General features: G+C 49.5%; 5 protein-coding genes across 17 annotated transcripts; 3 read left to right on the top strand and 2 right to left on the bottom strand.

The window, feature by feature from the left end:
• The first annotated feature begins 29 nt into the window (after positions 1-29).
• DDAH2 (DDAH family member 2, ADMA-independent) lies at positions 30-3526 on the top strand. 2 transcript variants are annotated; one of them, XM_081294181.1, is made up of 7 exons: positions 30-238; positions 1076-1434; positions 1548-1647; positions 1760-1833; positions 2000-2119; positions 2649-2798; positions 2986-3526. In XM_081294181.1, exons 2-7 carry the CDS (start codon positions 1138-1140, stop codon positions 3100-3102), a joined length of 858 nt encoding a protein of 285 aa, XP_081150307.1. In that variant the 5' UTR covers positions 30-238; positions 1076-1137; the 3' UTR covers positions 3103-3526. The 2 variants fall into 2 exon arrangements, with proteins under 2 accessions (XP_081150307.1, XP_081150306.1); XM_081294180.1 differs by lacking the exon at positions 30-238 and adding an exon at positions 312-929.
• Positions 3376-7173, bottom strand: MPIG6B (megakaryocyte and platelet inhibitory receptor G6b). 8 transcript variants are annotated; one of them, XM_081294187.1, is made up of 6 exons: positions 7098-7173; positions 6557-6904; positions 6323-6413; positions 5918-5958; positions 5702-5781; positions 3376-5584 (listed from the first exon to the last, which is right to left on the bottom strand). In XM_081294187.1, exons 1-6 carry the CDS (start codon positions 7156-7158, stop codon positions 5480-5482), a joined length of 726 nt encoding a protein of 241 aa, XP_081150313.1. In that variant the 5' UTR covers positions 7159-7173; the 3' UTR covers positions 3376-5479. The 8 variants fall into 8 exon arrangements, with proteins under 8 accessions (XP_081150313.1, XP_081150314.1, XP_081150315.1 ...); XM_081294188.1 differs by having other exon boundaries at positions 3376-5800; XM_081294189.1 differs by lacking the exon at positions 6323-6413 and having other exon boundaries at positions 5702-5800.
• A 542-nt stretch (positions 7174-7715) lies between these two features.
• Positions 7716-11212, top strand: LY6G6C (lymphocyte antigen 6 family member G6C; the record flags this gene model as incomplete). 3 transcript variants are annotated; one of them, XM_081294207.1, is made up of 4 exons in its annotated part: positions 7716-7829; positions 8397-8514; positions 9879-9989; positions 10628-11210. In XM_081294207.1, 4 exons carry the CDS (start codon positions 7749-7751, stop codon positions 10840-10842), a joined length of 525 nt encoding a protein of 174 aa, XP_081150333.1. In that variant the 3' UTR covers positions 10843-11210. The 3 variants fall into 3 exon arrangements, with proteins under 3 accessions (XP_081150333.1, XP_081150332.1, XP_081150334.1); XM_081294206.1 differs by having other exon boundaries at positions 7749-7879; positions 8402-8514; positions 10628-11212; XM_081294208.1 differs by having other exon boundaries at positions 7808-7879; positions 10628-11207.
• A 1062-nt stretch (positions 11213-12274) lies between these two features.
• LOC308648945 (lymphocyte antigen 6 complex locus protein G6f-like) lies at positions 12275-21538 on the bottom strand (the record flags this gene model as incomplete). Of its 3 annotated transcripts, none has more annotated exons than XM_081294161.1 (6): positions 12275-12498; positions 13689-13835; positions 19166-19321; positions 20273-20536; positions 20674-21003; positions 21481-21538. In XM_081294161.1, 6 exons carry the CDS (start codon positions 21536-21538, stop codon positions 12275-12277), a joined length of 1179 nt encoding a protein of 392 aa, XP_081150287.1. The 3 variants fall into 3 exon arrangements, with proteins under 3 accessions (XP_081150287.1, XP_081150289.1, XP_081150288.1); XM_081294162.1 differs by lacking the exons at positions 12275-12498; positions 13689-13835 and adding exons at positions 18582-18793; positions 18942-19008; XM_081294163.1 differs by lacking the exons at positions 19166-19321; positions 20273-20536; positions 20674-21003; positions 21481-21538 and adding an exon at positions 13936-13993.
• LOC308648975 (lymphocyte antigen 6G6e-like) lies at positions 15808-17503 on the top strand. The gene is made up of 3 exons (XM_081294221.1): positions 15808-15914; positions 16623-16748; positions 16852-17503. Exons 1-3 carry the CDS (start codon positions 15863-15865, stop codon positions 17073-17075), a joined length of 402 nt encoding a protein of 133 aa, XP_081150347.1. The 5' UTR covers positions 15808-15862; the 3' UTR covers positions 17076-17503.
• Positions 21539-23233: the final 1695 nt, after the last annotated feature.

Below are 23233 nucleotides of genomic sequence, written 5' to 3'. Positions count from 1 at the left end.
GGAATAGGCGTGGCCTTGTAAGGTTCCGCCCCGTCCCGCTTAGACAATGCCCGGGAGCCGCCAGACCCAAGCGCCCCCGCCCCGTCGTAGGACGTGAACTCGCCAACCCAGGGACCCCTCAAAAGCTAGAGCTCCCAGTCTCTTGTCTTGAAGACTAGGACTCCTTTATATCCCTACCCTACCCTCTGGGGGTGGGGCCCCAGCCGAGATCACAGCGCAGCAGGAGTGACCACTGAAGGTGAGTCTGGGGAGGTGGGTGACCCCTGGACCGTAGCTGGTATTTGGGGATACCGGGCCTGTGCCAGTACCGAAAGGAGTGTGCGGGAGGCTGGCTTTTGGGTCGGAGCTGGGCGGGGTGGACTTCGGTGGAAGATGGACAGGGGTACCGGGTCTTGGGGCCAGGAGTGGCGCCCGCGCCCCGGAACCACGCCCCCGTTTCCCCGCCTCCTGGATTTCGTTGTAGACCTCTCCCAGTCCTCCGGGACTAGGTCTGGTTTATACTGGGTCGCGCCAGGGACAGCGTGACTGGCCTGGGTGGAGATAGGATGCTTAACTCCTTGGACTCTTAATTCTTCTGTCTCTTCCTTTTTTTCCCCTTGGGGCTTAAGGACTTCATGTCCCGGGTCCTGATTCACTCCCCAGCTTTCTCCTCCTGCCCCATTACCCCTGTGTGTGGGTCCCTGGCCAGACTTCGGGTCCCTCCTGCTGCGAGCAGCTGAGGGTTAAGGGGGCGGGGCCGCCGCATTTTTGGGGAGTGAGCGCATCCTAGCGGCTGCCAAGAGGGGCGCCCAGCAGGGACCTTTTGAAGCCCCCGAACAGGGGCAACAGGTGTTTTGGAGATTAGGGATTTAAGACTTGTTCCATGGGCTCCTCTTAAAGAAGCAGACTCATGGGGTTGCAGTGTGGAGCAGGGTCCACCGAAGAGAAAGGTCTGGAGTGGGTGGGGAGGAGTGGGAGGGGCACCGACATGGCAGGAGGAAGACCCTCTTAATCACCGTTAATCAGGCTCTCTTATTCACCCCCACGACCTTCTCTTCATGCTTCTTTCTGTGCTTCCCCCTGTTTCTTCTTCCAGACAGGCGAAGTAAAAAGAAAACAGAAATCAGCTTGGCCGGAAAGGGCGTCTGTGTGGATGGGATGGGGACGCCGGGGGAGGGGCTGGGTCGCTGCTCCCATGCCCTGATCCGGGGTGTCCCCGAGAGCCTGGCGTCGGGGGAGAGTGCAGGGGCTGGCCTTCCAGCTCTGGACCTAGCCAAAGCTCAAAGGGAGCATGGGGTGCTGGGGGGTAAACTGAGGCAGCGACTGGGGCTACAGCTGTTAGAACTGCCTCCGGAGGAATCGCTGCCGCTAGGACCGCTGATTGGTGATACAGCCGTGATTCAAGGCGATACGGCCCTAATCACGCGGCCCTGGAGCCCGGCTCGTAGACCTGAGGTGAGCGCCAGGGTGGGTGTGTAAGGGGAAGGGCGAGAGGAGTTGGATGTCCGAGTTTGGGAAAAGAATTGGGAGTTGGGGTGTCTGAGCCGGCACTCTTCTCTTGCCCTAAGGTTGATGGAGTCCGCAAAGCCCTTCAGGACTTGGGTCTCCGAATTGTGGAGATGGGGGATGAGAACGCAACTCTGGATGGCACTGACGTTCTCTTCACGGGTGAGGCTGGGGTCTTGGCACAGGGAAGCAGTTTGGGAGACCTAGGATGTCTCGCGCCTTGTTTTCAACTCACTCAGGTCATCAAACCTTTGTGGCCTTCCCCGGGGTTCAGGCCGGGAGTTTTTTGTAGGCCTCTCCAAGTGGACCAATCACCGAGGAGCTGAGATCGTGGCGGACACATTCCGGGTGAGGAGCGGTACCAGCCTTGGGAAGGAGTGGGGCGCAGGCAGGAGCCCCGATAGCCTGAGGACTCCGTGAGGAGGAGGAAGAAGCCTGGGAGCAGCCTATGTTTGAGGGTATCCCCTCTCACCCCTCCCACGACCCTGAATACCCTCGCCTTTGCTCTCCACAGGACTTCGCCGTCTCTACTGTGCCGGTCTCTGGCCCTTCTCACCTGCGTGGCCTCTGTGGCATGGGGGGACCCCGCACTGTGGTAGCAGGCAGCAGCGACGCTGCCCAAAAAGCTGTCAGGGTGAGGAGGGGCGAGGTGGGGTGTGGCCAACGACCATGGGCGTGGCTCCAAACTCGGGAGGCGGGAGCTCCAACCCTAGCCTTCACCAAGCTGTCCATCTAAGTATGAAAGGTCACCCAAGTAAACAGGTGGGATACATAACAATAGCTGGCAGGGAGCAGGGAGACTGGGAACAGGGATGATTAACTTGCTCTTCCAGAGTTTTAGGAAACTCCTCAAAGGTGATATTTAAACGGATTCGTAGGATGGATGGGACAGACAGGTGGGAGCTGGAGAAGGGCAAAAGAGGGTTACAGGTGAAAAGGACTGCATCTGAGTAAAGAGTACAAGATGGAAATTAGCAGAACACTGTCTGACATATTAGAACACTGTGTGACATATAGTAAGGACTATGTACTTGCTGTCACTATTATTCCACAAATAGAACTGTCCCAAGTCCTTAATAGGGCCCTTAGTTTGTGGTAGGATAGGCAAATTCAATTGTGGAAAAGCTCTGATACTTAAATACTTCCTCTTTCCTTTCTCTCAGGCAATGGCAGTGCTGACAGATCACCCATATGCCTCTCTGACTCTCCCAGATGACGCAGCTGCTGACTGTCTCTTTCTGCGTCCTGGGTTGCCTGGTGCACTCCCTTTCCTCCTGCATCGTGGAGGTGGGGACTTGCCTAACAGCCAGGAGGTGAGAGGGGTATGAGCTCTACCACCACTGCCCACTACCAACAACAACCAATAAAAGAAGAATTTTTCCCAGTGGGAGGAAGGAGGGGTACCTTACCTAGAAACCTGGGTGGGGCCACTATAAGGTGGCTGGACAAGGGTGACTCTAGACTCAAGGTTTTACTCCCTTCTCTGTATTGTCCCTGCAGGCACTGCAGAAGCTCTCTGATGTCACCCTTGTACCTGTATCCTGCTCAGAACTGGAAAAGGCTGGTGCTGGGCTCAGCTCCCTTTGCCTGGTGCTCAGCACACGCCCCCACAGTTGAGGGTCTGGCTTGGGATTCTGGGTGGCCAGCAAAATAGGAATTAGAAGGGGAAGGAGAGCTGGGCATGGTGGAACACACCTGTAATCTCAGAGACTCGGAAGGCTGAGGCAGGAGGATCACAAGTTTGAAGCCAGCCTCAGCAATTTAGCAAAGCCCTGTCTCAAAATAAAATAAAAATGGCTGGGGATTTAGCTCAGAGGTAGAGCATCCCTGGGTTCAATCCTCAGTACTGCCCCACCCCCCAAAAAAACCAATAATAATAAATAATAATAATAGAAGGGGAAGGAGGATTAGATAGATGATAAGTAGGTAGTAGCAGGAAAGGGCCCCAAGATGGGGTGGGATGGGACATAGTGTAGGGAAAAGTATAGGAGCCACTGGGTGAGTCCTCTCTCAGAACTAATAAAATAGAATTGGCCTTTTAGATTGTGCTGTGGCTGATGTCTTCCTGGGCAAAGGGATGGGGCGGGGATGAAACCTGAGCTGGGGTCAGTGCTGGAAAAGAGAACTCTTTCATTCAAAAAACCCTTGTTAAGCAGTTACTCATTGCCCAACCCTGTCCTAGGTGCTTGGGCAGAAGATGGGTAAAACAGAATTTGTATTGTGCACAGTCTGTCCAGGGCAGAAAAGGGAGTGTGTGGGTGGATCACTCTCTGACTATCTCTAAATGTCAGATGATTCAGACACTGGTAGATTAACAGTCCACCTTTACTTGATAGAGAAGAAAAAATGACATTTTCAGAGACAATCATTTTCATTCACTCATTTACTGAGGCTTAGCAGTGATATCAAAAGGGTCAGTCTCCAGATGTCAGGGAACTTACAGTACATGAACATTTCTTACAAATTGAAATATAGATAGTAATTCACAGGAGGCTGTTTCTTTCTATGAGAAAAATAAGGGACTCTGTAAGGTATCAAAGTGTGTGCTGCAACGGGCAAGGAGGTTCAGGAACAACTTCTCAGAAAAGGCAACACAAACTGAGTCCTGAGGATAAATAAGAATTAGCCTGGCAGGTAGTGGAGAGGAGAAAAAAAGGGTAATCCGGGAAGAAGGAATTACTCTGGACAGAGGTATTTTGGTTGGCTGGGGAGATTTTTTTCTAAGGCTGGCATGTTGCGTGCACATGGAATGACAGATAAGCCAGAGAGTGCTATATCACCTTGTATCAAAAGCCAAGGTCCAGGGCTGAGGCTGTAGCTCAGTGGCAGAGTGATTGCCTAGCACTGTGAGGCTCTGGGTTCAATCTTTAGCATCACATTAAAAAATAAACAAATAAAATAAAGGCATGCTGTCCATCTACAACTATAAAAAATATTTTTAAAAAAAGCATAGGTCCATGACCCAGAGCTGAAGCTTAAGGAGAAAAATACCACAGTTTAAAAATAAGGGATGTCAGGAGCAAGTTAGTACTTGAAGAGGATCTCTGGCTTCAGAGGAGGGCAAAGCAGAAGTATGAGTTATGGATAACCCAGGAAGGAAATGAGGAGATTACATTCTGGTGATAGCACTAGACATGGAAAAAAGATTTGACAGTGACCTTAAGATAGACAAGACTTCATGGCTCATTGTGTGGAAATGAGAAATGAGGTCATATGACTCCAGGTTTCTGGCTTGGTCAACTGGGTTGATCAAGAGAGAATGTAAACAATAAATTGTGCTTGATACACTGTGCAAAATGCCTGGGGTCAGCCAGGCAGGATGTCCTAGATCTGGGATGCAGAGAGTTCTAAGTGTCTTTCTAGAGGTGCAGGCTGAGAATTACCTGCAGATAGGAGATTTCCAGAAGAGGGGTACGGGGAAGAAAGGGACAAACCTAGAATGGTAGAGAATACCATGGGGATAGAAAGCAAAGAAAAAGAATCTAGAGGAAGATAAGAGCAGCAAAGTAAAATAACTTAAAGAAGGGGGTGATCAAAGGCCATGCCAAATGAGTGCTGAAAAACGTAGCCTAGGACATCAGAACATCACTGGCAAACTTGTGGAGAGTAGATAAGCAATTTCAGCAGATAAGTAGTGGAGACAGAAGAAAAAAGAAAGTGAAAAAAAGCAGATGTATGCTCCTGGTTCAAAGGCTTGATTCTGAAGGGAAGAGATAGGACAATTATTGGGAAGTTAACTAAGATATCGAGACAGGGTTTGATTCAGGTTTAGAGAGGACATCAGGGGCGAAGGAGACATGGAAGCTATAGGAAAGATGAGAGTAACTGAAGGAGCAAGATCAGCAGCAGATATAGCCCAGAACCCAGGCCTCAGACTCCTAGACATGCTCATTTCCATCCCATGATGCCTTCCTCTAGGTGAGAGATCAAGAGGGTGGGAATTATGGAGGGGTGGAAGCTCCCAACTACAGAGGTTTGGAGTGAGGGCTTCCCTTCAAACTACAACTGCATAGATAGTGGACGCATCAGCAGGGACTACTGTGGACAGCCGGCGGGGTCTCCTGAGGGCTCTATGGTCCAGATCAGCGTAGAGCAGGCTCTGAAGGAGGCAAGGGAGGAAGGCAGGATGGTCTCAGCAGTCTGACTCCCTTGAGATTCAGACCTACCTCTTGGTCCACTTTCCTGGGGGATTCCGTCCCCATTCCCAAGTCCTTACCGGCTCCTGGTCCAGGTCCCCTGGAATCTTGGGCTCCTCCTCCTCCATGGGTCTCTGGGGCTCGGCTTTCATCAAAGGAGCTATATGGGGGGGACAGAGCTGAAGGATGGAGAGAAGGTGACCAACTTGTCTGCTCCCAACAGGGGCCCAACTCAGGAATTGAGGGGAGGGGACTGTACCAGTAGGAGAGGAAAAATGGGGAGGAGTTAGTCTTACCAAATGTGGGGAGTGGTGGAAGCGGAGGCGGGGGCGAGCGCCTGTAAAGGAGTATAAGAGTCTTTAATAGTCACCAGTCTTGTTGCGCTGGTTCTCCTTGGCCGCAGGCGGCGCCAACGACAACCTTGCAACTTGCTCTCTCTGACCAGCAAAACAACTTAGGCCCCTCCCACACAAAAAGTGCTGCCCACACTCGGATCCTGTGGCGCATCTAGCTTCACTCCTCTAGTCATTCCCCGCCTGGTACACCAGCCTCTGGCCTCGCTCCCAAGTGTTGACCTCTTGCGTTCTCCAAACCATGCCTGGATCTCCAGATCTAGCTCTTTTCTTTGCGAAAATTCACGTTTCGCCCCTGCCGCCTCTGGTCAAGCCCTATTAAAGCAGGCCCCCGCCCCTGGTGCTCACCTGCGCAACCACCAGACCACGCCCAACGCTCCCAGTCCTAGCACCAGACCAGCGCCCAGCAACGGGACCAGGACTTGGGGATACAACGACCCTAGGGAAACAGCGTGGCGGGGAGAGATGCAGACGTCAGGGGTACGACCACAGAGAGCTAGCTCTGTCGCTCAGCAAAGCTTCCATCCCTCTCCCCGGAGTGTGTCCGAGTTAACTCCACCGTACGTGTTGATCTCCACCTACCGTTCGTAGGCCCCTGGGCTCTGCAATCGGCCCTATCGCCCAGCACGTGAAGCACCGTACGACTCTCGTCCTCGTGGCGTCCCCTGCAGAAAAATGTGCCCGAGTCCCCCGCACTCAAGAGCAGCTCCAGCCGCCGGATACCAGGGTCCAGAGAGCGTAGGCGGCCAGCGAAGGGCAGGAGTGGAGGCACAGTGGGGATCCCACTGGACGATGCCCACAGGATCGGGCGACGTCCCTTGGACAGACCTTTGCAAGCTGGGAAACTAGGCGCCCAAGCCCAGCGGATGGGGTGTGAGACCCCCACGCAGGAAAGATTCACCCGGTCTCCAGGGCGTCCATCCAGAGATGCTAGGGGAGGCGGGGGACGGTGGTTAGGACAAGTCCATGGGGCAGGTCGATGACACTGTCCCCACCCCATCTCTTTTTTTCACTCTGCCCTTCCACCATTTTGGATCTTCTCACACACTCGCGACTCCTCAGGTGTTCCCTTCCCCTGCCTCAGTCTTTCCTCACCATCACAACTTTCCCCGGAATTGCTTACCCCCCGGGTCCCCGTGGGCCCTCGAAAGTAGCAGAGGCAGTAGCTGCAGAACCAGGGCCATGGCTGGGGTGAGGTGGGGAGAGGCAGCAAGTGAATCAGCGGGAAGACCGGAGGGAAGTCTGGGGACAGGGACTGAGGTATCTCGGGACTGGGGGCTCTGATAAGAGCAGAGGCAGGGCCACCAATTCTTCCATCTCTTTAGGAATCCTCACAGGCAAACTCACAGCCCTAAAACAGTGCCCACTTAAAATTTGTAATAGGCTGTTTACACAGCACTCCTGCCTACTTAACTCCTCCAGCAGAGTGATAGCTGGGACAAATTCTGGAGCTCCACTGTCCTGAGTTCATATGTTGACTTTTCCATCTATGAACTGTTGGATGTGGGCAAGTAGCTTAACTGCTGCCTCTTTGCTCATCTGTAAATGAAGATGAACACACCTATTTCATACAGCATTGTGAGAACTAAAGTAATACCTGTAAAACAACTAAAGCAATGATGGACATAGGAACACTAAGTGCTCACCATTATTTTTACTACTTCTGTTCTTATTTTAGCTTCTTCCTCACCTTTCTGTGCCCACGCTGTCCTTCCCCGCCTGCAGTACCCCACCCAAGTCCACAAGTTTTGACTGGGGAGGCCTTTAGGAGCAGATGCAAATGCCCCACACCTGTTACTCCAGCAGCCTTCACTGGACTGGAGCCATCAAGATCACATCAAGCCCATGTGTAGGGGTGAGGTCCCTCAAACCTTTAGGGGGCCTGAAGCAGCAACTCTTTAGAAGGTGGGCAGCCTCAGTTCCCCTATCCCCAGGACATCACAGAAACCCTCCATGATGTCACAAACCCTTCATCCTGTGGTTGGGCTGGGGTGGGAAAGACCAAATGAGGGTTGAGTAAAGATTAATTCAATCCCTTCCTGGCCAGTGCCCCCCAGGGCCCCAAATTCGGCAATCCAGCTTGGGCCACATTCTATCGTTTCCTAAGAACTAGCAGAAGCTGCCACTATGGTCATTGTAAATCACAGAGGCCTTTTGGTGACTCTCCTTCAGAGGACTAGACAGGGCTTTCAGTCGGGCATCCTGAAACCAGGAACCAAAATGGAGTTGGCCACCAGTGGCACTTCCCCTTCCCCTTCCCTCTCACCCATCCCCATTCCCCAGCCAGGTCTGCTCAGCCTCTCCCCATTCTTAGTCTTTTTCTCTGGTCAGCACAGTGTAAATAGGAAGGGAGGTGCCAGCAGAGGCAGAGAAGGGAGGGGCCTTGGGATTATAAATTCCAAAAAGGCCATTCAACTCCCAGAGCAGGATCCCTGAAAATCTACTCTTGACATCGGCTGTGACTACTACCATTCTTGGGACCCTCACCATGAAAGGCCTTCTTCTGCTCACCCTGTCTGCTCTGCTCTGCTGGGTCTCAGGTAAGTACCTGTGGCCCCCAAGAACCTGGTTCACCTGTCAGGACCTCAACCTCCCTGCCCTGCCTGTACCACCCATTAGTCATGATCCCAAAAACCCTCAGCCCCAACTGGCTCAGCTCTCCTATGTTTCCAGGACCAGATCTCTCTGTTACAGGCTCCTTGCACAATTTCTCAAGGACCCAGGTCTCCATCATCATATTCCTCCTCATCCCCAAGAAAGTCCCACTTTTCTCACCTGCGAGGGCTCCAGGTCTCTTTCTCACTCCAAGGTGCCCACTTCTTGGAAACTCTGATATCTAGTTCCCTGGCTTGCCCCATTTCAATCCACAATTCTCCTGGATCCATCTTACTGCCTTCTCTCACCTCCTGCAGACAGCGGGATGTGTCTTCAGACTTAAGCCTCCAGATCCAAGCTTCTTTCAGACCTCACCCTCTCCATCTACTCCACCCTGGACTTAGGTACTCAGCTGTGGCTCTTCCTAGTGTATCCTTGTTCCTCCCTGAGCTACATATTCTCACCCCTACCAGGGACACAGGCTTTCTGGATGGTTTCAGTAACTTCTTAAAGCCTTCTGGGGAACCAGGGAGTTTCCCCAAAGCTCCCAGGGAGGGGATGCCAGGGCCACTCACCCCTAGAGTGAGGTGGGTTTTATTTCCAGGCTCTCCACTCTTGGACTGACCTCTCCTTTGCCAAATCTTGCATGCCCATGCCTTGAATTAGCTGAAGCAGGAACACTGGGGGTGCCATCTTCTGTATCCACCCTCTCCCTTCTGGTAATCTGCTAAGAAGGATTCTGATGAAATGTCTCTCAGGTATTATTCCTTCTGCCAGAGAGCTGTAGTAAAGAGGACTCCATTCAGGACTGGTTCCTCCACCCACACTCTTGGCTGCCCCACAAGGTGAAGAGTAAATTGCTAAAGTTGGCCACAGGTGGCTTTCTTGAAGCCTCCAGTTCCAAGCCATTTCTGAAGGCATCATAATCCCATCATTTTTATTCTTCATATTTCTTCCTATTTCAAGTCTCTATCCTCTCTCTCCTTTCCCCATTCCTTCCCCACAGTTTCCTCTCATCCCAGCTGTCCCCAGATGCATGTTTTTGTTGGTAGTTGTGCTCCTCTTGACTCATCCCAAATGGGGTGTGGTGGAGGAAGATATTTAGGGTGTGAGCCTTTCACAAAGAACAACTCCACCCTCACCTGTCACCCACTTGCCACTTTCACCGCATCACTCACCTGCTCTGTCCCATGGACCAAACAGATCAGTGCACCTATTTCATAGGCTCTTCTACACCCCCATTCCCAGTTCAGCTTAACCCCAGGTAGCTTAGACACCCCATGCCTCAGCCTGACTTGTTTCTCCCCAGCTGATATCCGCTGTCACTCCTGCTACAAAGTCCCTGTGCTGGGCTGCGTGGACCGGCAGTCCTGCCGTCTGGAGCCAGGACACCAGTGCCTAACAACAAATGTGTACCTCGGTAATATCTGCCTCTATAGTGGAAGAGGGACAAGTGGGACACTCTGTCTGGGACTGAGACCCAACCAGGGCTAAGACTAAGATGGAACAGAGAATTATAGCAATGATGACATTTGGCCACAATGATTATATACCAGGCACTGGGCTTTTTTGTGTGTGCGTGTGTGGTAATGGGTACTTTACCACTGAGCTACATCCAGTGCTTCCCACCTCCCTGACTTTCTTTTTATTTTTTCTTTTCTTTCTTTTTTTTTTTTTTTAGATAGGTTTTGCTAAGTTGCCGAGGCTGGTCTCAAACTCCCAGTGACTTGGGATTATAGGAATGTGCCACCGTGCCCAGCTTGACCTATGTCTTTATGTGCTCTGTTTCAATGAATGTTCATGACAGTCCTATGATGTTGGTGTTAGTGTCAAATTGACTAAATACTCTCAAGAGAGATAAAACAGGCCCAAAGACCTCATGGCCAATCACAATAAGGAGGTAGAGGAGTAAAATAGGCTGAGAAGAGATAAAGGGCAGGGCTGGGCAAATTTGCGAAGGAAGGAAGCCTGGGTGGGTGTACATGGTGGGGAGTGGGCATAGGTGTGCCAGGAGCCAATCCTAGCTGATCTCCCTGCCCACTCCACTCCTGCCTCTAGGGAAGATGTGGGTTTTCTCCAACCTGCGCTGTGGCACACCAGAAGAGCCCTGTCGGGAGGCCTTCAACCAAACCAACCACAAGCTGGGCCTAAACTATAACACCACCTGCTGCAGCAAAGACAACTGCAATAGCCCAGCCCCCCGGCCCACACCCACCCTGACCCTGGTTTTCCTCACTTCCTTGGCTGGCCTTGGCCTCTGGCTGCTGCACTGAGGCTCACTCTGTGGCTGTCCTTCCTCCCCACCTGCCTCAGCCAGAGCCTCTCTCCTTATGACTCCCCATCTCCTGGTTTCCCAGAATGATCTCTCTCTGGCTCCCCTTCCTCTGAAGAGCATTTCTCCAGTCCCTTCTCATTTCTTTAATGAGACAGTGCCCAGAGTGGTCTCCCTATCTATTTTTCCCAAACTGTACCCTCTGCTCTGTTTTTCCTGAGTCCTTTCCCTTTTCCCTTTAGACCACTCCAGATCCTCCACTGGCTCATGAAGGACTTCTACTTTGTCTTCTACACTCTGAGGTGCCCTCCTTGAGAGGAGGGATTGGGATCTGGGCGGGAAATGGGGCTTCTGTCCTGTCTCCACTGAAAGCCCCAGGAAGGACCTGATGACCTCACTCTATGGGATTGATTCACCAAACCCTCTACTCATCTTTTCCATTTTGAGTAATAAATGTCTGTGTCTAATAAATTGTGCATTCATTTTCAGAAGACTGTAAGTGTCAAACCCCCTCCCTGGAATAACACTCTCAGCACCCTCACCCCCACCCCCACCTTCCCCTTACCCAAGAGTCTTTCAGGGAGTTTCCCTGGGAGGCTGGGCTCATGTAAATGAAGGAACAGGTTTTTCAGGTCTCCATCCTGTATTTCAGTGTCTGGAGGTGGCACATAGGTCCCAGTGTTTGGAGAAACAACCCTTATCCTAAATTTAGCCACACCCTAGTGATATTCTGCCGAGGAGATACAGCCTGGCTTTAGGTCTCCCCAGAGAGGTAGGAGGGATATGGGGATGGGGCCTCAGATTAGGATCTGAGGCCTTACCTGGCCTAGTTACTAACCAGGGTATCCAAGCAACTCTCCTATCGCTGGACTTATATTTCCTTTTCAATTCAAAATAGTCCTATCCATGCTTACCTAATGTGTGAAGCCCTGGGTTAAATCCCAGTACTGCAAAAAAAACAAAACAAATAGTTCTTTTGGGAACTAAGTTACAAATGGAGGAAAGGGGAACAAACCCAGACAGCCAAGTTCATGGAATCCTGGTCACTTCCACTCAGACCAGAGCTTACTCTCCTTAGTAATCTGCATTACTGAGGTAGATCTTCCCTAGCAGCAAGATCCAGTAGTCACTAAGAGAGATTCTGCATCATCCTTGGGGATTTTGTTGGTTAAGGGGTGCAATGTGGATCCTGGTTGGGGTCCAGGACCAGAGAAAGGAGCAACCACTGTAACTAGGTCCATTGATGGGCCAGAAACCCTCAAACTAGAAGACAGATGTCCCCATATTGCTGCTTCAAGTTTCCCATCAACAAAAGGTAGATGGAATTTTCCAGTCAGCTCTAGATTTTAATGGCTCACAGAGAAGTGTTTACTTTCTCACCTTAGATGTTCAGAGCTCCCTTGTTTCCTTGCTCCCTTGCCTACTCATTCCCACTACCCGCTCCATAGTCCTGGCAAAAGCCAGACCAGGGTGGTGGCTGCTGCAACCAAGATGCATGCTGGGGCCACGGTGCTTGCCACAGCGCTGTTGCATAGGTCTCCAAAGCAGCAGTTCCTGTGAGTTGTGTAAGTCACGTCTCCCACCAATTCTGTTTCCACTTGATTGCAATGATGGGTGGCCACACATGCAGGATGGTGATGACTCAGGGTCACTGAAGCTGAGAGAAAGAATGAAACCCGGGTGTTGGACTCTTGGCTTCAGGATTTGCCTTCTGGGGCAGAGCAGATGTGATTTCAAGGAGCCCAAGGGAATTCTCTGCCCCCTCAAAAAACACCTCCCTGAAACCAAGTGATCAAAGTTAACACATTAACATTGTTAACTGCTGCTGTGGTGTGCTGATAAGGGAACAACATCACTTCTATGGTATTCCTGCCTGAAACACATGACCTCAATCTTAGCATGTGAAAGAAAATAGAAGTTAAACCAGTTGTGGTAGCGCTTGCCTGTCATCCCAGCAATTTGAGAGGCTGAGGCAGGAGGATCACAAGTTCAAGGCTAGCCTGGGGAATTTAGCAAGACCCTTCTCAAAATAAAAAATAAAGAGTGCTTAGGATAGCTCGTAGTAGAGCATCCTGAGTTCAATCATCAGTACTACAAAAAAAAAAAAAAAGTGAGGAAAAAACAAGTAAATAGACAAATCCAAATTGAGAGCAATCTACAAAGCAACTTATCATAAAATTACATAAAAACAAAGTGATCTATCAGGGCTTTTCAAAAATATCAAAGTCATGAAAGACAAAGAAAGACTGAGCATTTGCACAGGCTGGAGAATGTAAAAAGACGTGAGAATGAAATGCAACGTGGGACCCTGATTTGTGTCCAGGACCAGATAAAGGACATGAGTGGAACAACTGGCTAAATCAAAAAGCCTAAATTAGCTAGTCATATTATACCAATGTGATTTTCTGATTTTGATAATTGTGCTACAGTTATGTGATATGTTAGCATTAAGGAAAGTTGAGTGAAGGATATACAAGAACTTCCTGTACTACTTTTGCAAACATTCTGTCAATCCAAAATTATTTCAAATTAAAATATTAAAACATACACAATATACCTCTTAGCCAGTGCTTGAAAGTCGGCCCCTGACTTAAGGGACTAATTTCTGAGTAAATGGGCCTATGATTCTTTCTGGAGAATAAAGAGGAGGGAGGTGAAAGCCCAAGAACTGTGGGATGCTCAAGTGCTCAGTGCCAGGAACCAGAAGGGTACAAACTGCTCTTCTCCAACAGTGGCACCATCTGCCCAGAGCCAGACGGAGCCTGGAAGGTTCTGGAAGCCAGAGGAATAAAGTGGGGCCTAAAGGCAGGGAAGGGCTGAGGGAAGAGGGAGAAACTGAGGACTCACGGTTCTCAGACAGTTTGCTCTGTCCCAGGCCTGGTTGGGGTTTACGCTCCAAGAAGCCACAACGTTCACCCTCACCACAGATGGTCACGGTCCCTTTGCAGGAGTTGCTGGGGCCTCCACCACAGTTGTAGCACCGCATGCGGTTTCCTGGCAGGAGAAAAGAGGCACTGGACCTGGGGCTCTCTGGGAAGTTGCTGGCAAGAGGGTAAGACAGGCCATATGAGAGGTGAATTGGCCTCCTCCTTACCCAATGCATCCCCCAGCAGTGTGCAGATCAGGATTCCAACAAATTGGGGCTTCATCATGTCTACCTGTGTCAGTAGGGCCTCTCCCTCCCGCCCACCCCCCTCCCTCGCCCTGCTCTGCCAGCCCTTATATCCCCCTTGTTTTAGATTTATAGGGCTATAAAAAGGGAGGAAAGAGTCTCCCCCAGCAGGCGCCAGGGCCCCAGTGGAGACAGGGAGGGGCCTGTGGATGCTCTCAGCATTCTCTGAAGCCTCAAACTCCTCCATCTTCAGCAGTAGTTAAAAAATTATTGCTCAAGAACTCCTGGGGGTCTCTAAGACTCTGTCAAAGGGTCTTCAAGGGTCTTCCTTTTCCAATTCCATTGGATTATCTTTGAGGTTGGATTTTCAACCAAACAACGTATCCCTACAGACTGAATATCAAAGAAGTGGATATGAAAACCCTGCCATCTTAAGCTTGACATGAAATAGATTCACAAAAATGTAAAGCACTTCCACTCTTCTTACTGTGAAATTGAGAACTTGTATTTATTTTTCATAAAACTATTTCATTAACATGTAATAGGTTTATTGTTCTTATTTGTGAAACAAATCAATACCTATTTAAAATGTCTTATTTTAATTTCTAATACAATACATATTGATATAAAAAACATGAAAACAAACTCTTTGGGACATTTGGATATATATATTTTTTTAAGAGTGTAAAGAGTTGGGTGCAGTGGTGCATGACTATAATTCCAGCAACTCAGGAGGCTGAGGCAGGAGGATTGCAAGTTTAAAGCAATTTAGGGAAGCGTAAGCAACTTAGCAAGACCCTGACTGAAAAAAAAGTTAAAAAAAAAAAGTAAAAATAAGAAGTAAAAGGGCTGGGGAGGTAAAGCACCCCTGAGTTTAATCCCCAGTACCAGAAAAGAGGGAGGGAGGAAGGGAGGGAGGGAGACAGACAGAGAGACAGAGAGAGAGCTCCTGAGATCAAAGTTTTTAAATACTGCTGCTCAGTGTCTCCCCTGCCCTCACCTTCCAAGTCTTCCTTATTCCTCCTTAGTCTTTTTTGTGGTCCTGAGGATCAAACCCAGGGCCTCACCCATGCTAGGAAAAGCACTCTGCCACTGAACTACACCCATAGTCCTGTCTCCAGGACTGTGGGTGTAGTTCAGTGGCAGAGTCATCCAGACTCTGCCACACTCCCCCCGTCCCTTCATTCTATCCATGCCTTTGTTCCTAGTCTCATTCTTCCCCAGTGGAAGCACATCCACCCAGCCCCACCCATGATTAATTTTTTTTCCTCCAAGGTAGTAAAGCTGGGAGGAATAATTATGGGGTGGGAATGTTGAGGCTTGGGGGGGATCAAAGGTATAGGAAGCAGGGTGGGGCTGGCCCCTCCACAGCTGGGCAGTGTGGGTGGGTCCCCTCCACAGCTGGACTGTGTGGGTGGGTCCTCTCCACAGCTGGGCTGTGTAGGTGGGTGAATGAGTGTTGTTGATTCCACCTTCAAACATCACACACACTCTAATGATCTAGGCCATGACTGTTTAGGAGTGTGACCTTGAGAAGCACACATGCACTGAGGGGATAGAGAAAACAAAGAATAAGAGAACAGAGAACAGCTTGAGATGGGGAGCAAGGGAGGGGAGCAGAAGGGAAGGCGACAGACATAACTCAGGAGCAGCAGACGGAGCTGAGTTATAAACATTGAGAGAACAGAGAAGACCCTCAAGGCACGGGCGGGGAGGGGGGTGAGAGACAGGGGCTCCGGAGCAGAGGGCTGGGGACCCTGCTGAGTCATGCTGGTGAAATCTGTCCTATTCCACCCCCAGGTTCTCTCCCTAGGTGTGTTTGTTTTCTGGTCCCTCCCTGTCATGCTTAGATGTTCCGTCTCGGGGTGCAGATCACATTCTCCCAGATTTCCCGAGCCCAGGTCCTGCCATGGGCACCTCCAGGATCTTCCTCTGTGCCTTGTTCCTCTGTGGGGCATTGGGTAAGGGTGGACTGGGGAATCCTCAGGGGGCAGGGGGCAGGGGGTAGGGGGCTGGGGCAGGGGCTGGCAGATTCTGAGGATTGGAAGGGAGAGGGAGCTGGGAGAAGCCAACAAGAGAGCAGGAACGACTTTGGGGAGACCAACCACTGGGATGGCCTCAGGCCAGTTGACAATGTGAAAGAGCAGAAGTTGCCTTTCAGAGGCATTGTCTCTTCCTTGCAAGTCTTTGACTTGCCTCTGTGTCTCTTGTTCCTTATCTTACCTCTTGCTTTTGTGCTGGACCCCTCAGTCAATGTCAATTCCCATTTTCTTTTCTGCCTCTGATGCCATCTACTTAAGTTTTTTCACTTTCCCCCTCCACCTCTTCACCAATCTCTCTCTCTCTCTCTCTCTCTCTCTCTCTCTCTCTCTCTGTGTGTGTGTGTGTGTGTGTGTGTGTGTGTGTGTGTGTGTGTTTCTCTATGCTTGTCTCTGATTCTTTTGGCTTCTGTTCATGTCTGCACCTCCCTCTTAATTCCCTTTGCCTCTCTGCCTGTTTCTTTTCATTTGTTCTCTCTCTTCCCTTTCTTATTTTTCTACTTCTGTCTGCCTCCATTTTATGGTTCCTCTCTCCCACTTTGTGTGCCATCTCTCTCTGTATGTCCCTCTGCCAGCTCCTTTGGGGTTCTGCTTTTTACCTTCTTGCCCTGATCTCTGTTGACCCAACAGGTCTCACCACTTCCCCTGCCCAGGGACGGCTTCACTGTTACACCTGTAGCTTCGCCAAGCCTTGCTACCCTGTACCCACAGAGTGTCAGGATGAGGAAGCTTGTGGCATCACTGTTGGCACCTCAGGTAGGAGTATGGTCCATTGGCCCTTGTCCAGGTGGCTCCCTACCTGTCTCCTTCCTGCCTTTCCTGCTGCCCCCCGCCTCAGCATTCCTCCTTCATCCCACAGACCAGAATGAGATCATCGAGCGGAAAGGCTGCCTCCCAAGGACCCAGTGCCCTCTGCCAGGTCATGCCACCTACTGGTCACGTGCCTACGTTCTGCGGCACCACTGCTGTGAGCAGGACCTGTGCAACTCGGCTGTCACAGCACAGTGGCTCCCCAGTCTCTTCCTCACCACCCTGCTCCTCCTGGTGGCCAATTTTGCCTGGGGAGGCCAACTCCTCCACTAGCCTTGTGTGGACTCTCAGCCCCCAACCCAAGACTCCTTCACCATCAACATGGTACTGGAAATACCCGCATGGACGCTTTTGAGACATGCCCAAGAACCTGATTTTGTACACAATCCTTAGACTCCTAGACCCAACACCTCCACAGACCCCTCCCAAGACCTGTTTCCCATGGGCACTGCCCTTGTAGGTACCCACCCAAAGCCCAGCCTCATAAGAAACATCTGCTCTGTGTCTTTTGTCTTTTCCAAATGCCTGGTGCTGATGTCTTCTTTCAGCCCCAGGTGCCTAGCAAGATGCCATTTTGATAGAGCTGTGGTCCCAGGCAAGGGAATTGAAAGGGCACAAGGTATGATGATGAGGAAGGTCTTTCTGGGAAAGATGTAACATAGTAGGTGGGGAACTATAGAGTACATTTAATAAAGGAGCTATCTGGGAACCTAGCAATGGTTCAGTGTGTGTAGGGTGTGTGTGTGTGAATGCATGGGTGTGCTCTCTAAGAATGAACTATAGCTGCCTGACAGGTTGGGTCGGAGTGCTGGAACCTAAACAATATTCTCCTCATTTTCCATCTGTCATCTCATTCTCCTTCCTGCCAGTATCTTAGCTTAAGCTGCTGTAGCATGAATGTTTTAGGCAAGATATCAAAGGAAGTTTTTCTCCAGGGAAGCCCAGACTTGAGCCAAGACCCAAAAGGGGAACTTATAGGGTTACTTTATGAGGATGTGGCCTGGAGTCCAGCTCATCTCTGCCTGAGACTGGGGACTGGCCAACTTGGGAGGGTGAATGCCCTTCCCCACTGACCAGCCCAAACTTGTCTGTAGTTCATAGGTGGCCAAGCATAACCAGCCTCACTAGGGAATCCCACATGCTAACCCTTGTGGACACTCTTCTCTGCTTAGAGAGAGAGGGTGTGAGCCATGGGCACAGGGAGATAGTGTTCCTAGGAGTCTGAAGTGATAACTGTTTAGCTCTGAATGCCACAGTGGAGCCCCACAGGGAAGTGTGTGTGCCATGGATAAGGAGGGAGTCTGGCTGGAGGTGGAGCGTAGGCACCCCCATTCTGACTTGGTTCCTTCCCTTCCATTTGAGGAAGTCTGTGAGCTGATTAAATATGTTTGTTCCCTAGCTTCTTTGTGAGAATGAGACTTAGCGGGTGGGGAGATCTGGCTTAATTTGGAGGCATGTTGAGTCTTCTTTCCATTTTCTGTCCCTTAGTTCTCCCACTTTGCACTTCTATTTTTTTCTCTGTTTCTTTTTATTTTAACTTTAGTCTCTTTCCTTCTCTGTTCCTCAGTTTTCCCCCATTCTTCTTTAGATTCCCCTGTGACTCTAGATTCCCTTATCTCCTCCCTGCCCACCTCACCCCTTCTCACCCTCAACAGGTACCCCAGCCTCCCCTCAATTCTATAGTATTGCATGCTCAGGGCCATCCCTCCTCTGGCCAATTCAAGACACAAAACCACACCTTTTTGTAGGTGACATCATGAAATAATGCTACACCTTTTCTTCAGCTCCCCCATCCCCATTTCCCAGGTAGCCTGAGGGCTGCAGAAGGCCAGATAGACAGTAAGTCACATTCTCTGCCCACCTCCCAGCCCTACATCCCCGCTGAGGTTTTCAGGGAATTTTTCAAGTGCCAGATGACCAGGGAGAGAGAGAAGGTCACATTTCCCAGCAGCAGATGTCACCAAGATCACCTGGTCTTGTGGGCAGGTGGGCTGTGGGATTTGTAAAGCAGACTGTCAGATTAAGTATAGTTCTATTCTCTACTTCCTCAGGAACCAGAGCCTCATCCCCAATCCAATGTTTCCTCTCCCACCCCAGACCTTTTGCAATTTAGGCCTCTGTCCCCTGTTTGTTCCTCACCTGAGACGGGCCAAGTGGATGTTCTCATAGATCTGGATTTCAGGTTTAAAGTGAGGAATGGAGGCATCTGGGGAGAAGTAGTCAGAATGTGTATAGAAGTCTCTAGATAATTCAGTTGTGTTCTTTTCTACTCCATCCCCTAGAGAGGACAAGGTTCAGAAGCAAGATATGAACCTTGGCCTCACATATGCCCTCTTCTCCCTTCTGGAAGAGGGGGGACTCACCATTGCCCTGAAGCTCCCGGACTCTCCGCCTCCAGAGCATGATGCTGAGAGCTAGGATGGTGAATGCCTGGCCCACTGTGAGTGACAGCATCAGGATCCAAGTCACATCCCAGGCCATGGAAGGTACACTGAGGTTAGGAGAAGCATCCATGGAGGCTGTAGTCAGAGCAAGACAAGAGGGATAAGGAGGGAGGCAGTGAGGGGACCTGTCCCTGTACCCCAAAGACAAACTCCTCCCAATCTGGTAGGATCTTCCTACAGAAGACTTCATGAGCTTCCCTGTCCCCAATATCCACCATCCCACTTTGCTCTTTTCCAGACCTCTCCCCCTGACCCCATGGGTAGTAGAAAACCTCAGTAGAGAATGACAGTGTTGCCCTGTTCATATGTGGACAGCTAGCTCTAGAACAGACCACCAGCCAAAACTGCCCTCATAGTAATTCAACTTTTCAAGAAATAATAAAGTGTCCTCCATTTATTTGTTCTTCCATTCATTCTTTATTCTCTAAGACTTGCTTAGTCTCACCACATGCTAGGTACCATAAAAGGTGGTAAGGATACAGAGGGCAATAAGGCCCAGCTGCTGCCCATTGACTGGCCTTTGATTCCCCAAAGAGTAGCCATTTGCTCCACATCCTGACTTAAATTAGTTATTCTACATCCAATAGTATTCATTCTCTCTTTAATGACCTTTTTTCTACTTTTTTTGTAGAACAAATATATATTTTTTCCTTTTGTCTTCCCTATCAATGGGCCATTAAAACACTAGTGCATATATCCTTTCTTCAAAAGCAACTGCCCCAACAATAATCCTTATTTTCTTCATCTCTGCTATAGGATATTCCACAAAATCATAAATTACACTATTTCTAAACAATGGTATATTCCACTGAAATATGTACATCTTTGCTGATAGTCTATTCCACCAGAAAGTTGGCTTAACCAATCCCTTTCTCTGTTATGGACTCAGTCAATGATAAAAATTGCCTCCTCCTACCAGCAATGAATGATCTGCTCCAACAGAAGTCACCTCAACCTGTCCCTAGTTGTCTCCTATTCCACCTACTTTCTTATCCCAACTCTGGCACATCTCCTCCCTCGGTTTACCTGCCAGGCTAAAGCTGACTCCTTTATTCTGAGACACGAGGCAGCGGATGATTCTTGGTCTATGGCCCTTGGGCTCAGGAAACCCTTCCCCAGGACACACCAAGAGCAGGGCAGCCCCATCACCCCAGAAGGAATGAACACGTCCTCTCACAGGACCCTTCCCCTCCAGCCAAGTCACAGAGTCCAGACGTCTGACAGGGACCACAGAGCACAATAGGACAGAGCAGGAGGATCCATCTGTAGCCTTTGCAGAGAACTGGGATCCTGTGGAGGAAAGAAGACCTTTCAATTCTTTGGGCTTCCCCAGTCCCTACAGCTTGCAGTCTCTGGGTTCTTTTCTACTCCCTCCCCATTCAACCTTAGGTTCCTATATGACTGGTACCAGGTTACTGGTATCTTACCTTTGAGAACAGAGACATCATACACTCTCCAGTTCTGATACCTGTGGTGCTCACCCAGCACGGTGCACCAGTACCGCCCAGCATCTCCATCCTTGGACCCCTCCAACCACAAGGAATAGTTTCCAAGGAGTTTGAGCCTGGATTCCTTTCCAGGTTTCCTAAGGTTTGGGATTGACCTGGTCACTTGGACCTGGGCCACCAGGATGGTGGAGGAGCCTGCTCCAGGGCTGTGGAACCATGATAGGAGTTCATCTCCACGTAGGGTGGGTGGTGAGGGACACGGCAGCTCCATCGCTTCCCCCAAGGCTACATAGATGACCTGGATGTTGTCTGTGAGGAGACAATTGTATGAGGCCAGAGACCTCCATTGCATCAAGGCCCCACTTGTCCTCCAACCCCTGGCTTCCTCCCTCTATAGGGTCTCCCAGCAGTGACTCAACTGATGAACACATTTCTTAAGTGACAACTACAAAGAAAGAGAGGTGGAAGGAAGAGTGTACAGACTTTCCTTCCCCCCTCCCCAAGCTGGTGGAAGGGTCTGGAGATGAGAGAAAAGCCTGGAATAGTTGGCAAATGCCCATCTCTTTAGACATTTACTCATCTGCTTTTATTTTCTAAAGGAAAGTGTACATAACCTGGACCCTCATTTCTTCTGGGTCTTCACCAGTGGTAGAGGCAGGGAGAGGTCAAATGGGTAAGTCTGTATTCTTGAGTTGGATGCATTCTCCAGACCTCTAAGGAGAAAGATCAGCAATCCCTCCCTAATCTTGCAAATAGCTGAAATATCTCCCACCTCCTGCCCCTTACCTGTAGCAGCCTGGGGGAGCCCACAGAGGAACAGAAGAAGGAGAAATAAGACTGCCATGGGGAGAGACTGCCAAGTTCTTTCGCTCTAAGACCTGGGGTTACTAGGGAGGAAACAGAAACCAGATAAAGGCCCATACTCCCTGAGCTGGAGTGACATGGGCCTCTGGAAGGGATGAGAATGCTGGGGAGATAAAACCCAGTTGCATGTCTACTGGGGAAAATGACCCCACCTTTCTGTTTTGGGGGTGGAGGAGAAACTGACTCAAGCCACTTTTACGTAGATGGGGTTCCAGGTCTCTATCTCCAGTCAGTTTGGAGGTATATTCTGTGATCTTTCTTCCACTCCTGAGAGATATTAGCCATGAGCCAAGGTCCTGAGTTCTTCATGGAACCCAATACAGAGCCGGACATACAGTTAATGCTCCATAAATGATTGGAGTGAGTTTTGCTGTGGTTTCCTGGTATACCACAGATCTCTCTCTCTCTCTCTCTCTCTCTCTCTCTCTCTCTCTCTCTCTCTCTTTCTCTCTCTCTCTCTTTAATTGTGGATGAACATTTTAATTATTTTTATTTATTTATTTTTTCTGTGGTGCTAAGAATTGAACCCAGTACCTCACACATGCTAGGCAAGCGCTCTACCACTGAGCCACAACCCCAGCACCTCTAGAACTCTTGAGAAGTATTCTAAGCTATTAATCAAAGAGAAGAATAGCAGGGATCTGGATTATTCATTAATTCATCCCTCTGCTCCAGGCAAGACTGAAGGAACCTCTTTATACAGTTCTAAAAGTTTTTAATGTGTTATTTATTTTAATTAATTAATTAATTTTGCTGCTAGGGATCAGATCTAGGGCCTCATGCATGCTAGGCAAGTACTCTACCACTGAGCACAATCCCAGCCCCTAAATTAATTAATTTCCTTATTTTAGTTGTACTGGGGATTGAACAGGGCTTTGTGCATACTAAGCAAGCGCTTTGCCACTATCTGCTTGTGTTTTTGAGGTGCTGGGGAATCAAACTGAGAGCTTTGCCATGCTAGGCAAGTGCTTTACTGCTGAGCCACAGTCTAGCCCCTTAAAATTTCCCCCTTCTCCTCCTCCTTCTCCCTCCTTCTCCTCCTCTTCTTCTGTTTTTTTTTTTTCCCCTGTACTGGAGATTGAACCCAATATCACTTTACCATTGAGCTATATCCAGCCCTTTTTTATTTTGAGACAGGGTCTTCCTAAATTGCCCAGGCTGGCCTTGAATTTGCTATCCTCCTGCTTCAGCCTCTCAAGGAACTGGGATTATAGGCATGCATCACTGCACCTGACCTTAAATTATTATGTTTTTTTTCTTGTTGGTGCATTATAGTTATACATAATAGTTGGATTCATTTTGATGAAATGAAGTCATACATGCATGGATTTTAATTTATTCCATTACTGTTCCCAGTGTCCCCCTTCCCTTCCCTTTTCCCTCTCCCTATTCTCCTTACTCTATTGATCTTTCTTTCATTCATTTATGTAATTAGCTAAAAAAATTTAGTTGTAAATGGACATAATACCTTTATTTATTTACTTTTTTATGTGGTGCTAAGGATCGAGCCCAGTGTCTCACACATGCTAGGCAAGTGCTCTACCGCTGACTACAATCCCAGCCCCTATTTAATCGATTGGTGCTTTAGAGATATACATAAATGTGGAATTCACTATGGTATATTTATACATGCACAAGCATAATTTTGTCAAATTTATTCTGCATTTAAATTATT

Source organism: Spermophilus citellus (genome assembly GCF_964194105.1).
Source record: "Spermophilus citellus genome assembly, chromosome: 5".
NCBI lineage: Eukaryota > Metazoa > Chordata > Mammalia > Rodentia > Sciuridae > Spermophilus > Spermophilus citellus.
Note: the sequence above shows the minus strand (reverse complement) of the source record. Positions and strands in the feature narration are given on the sequence as shown.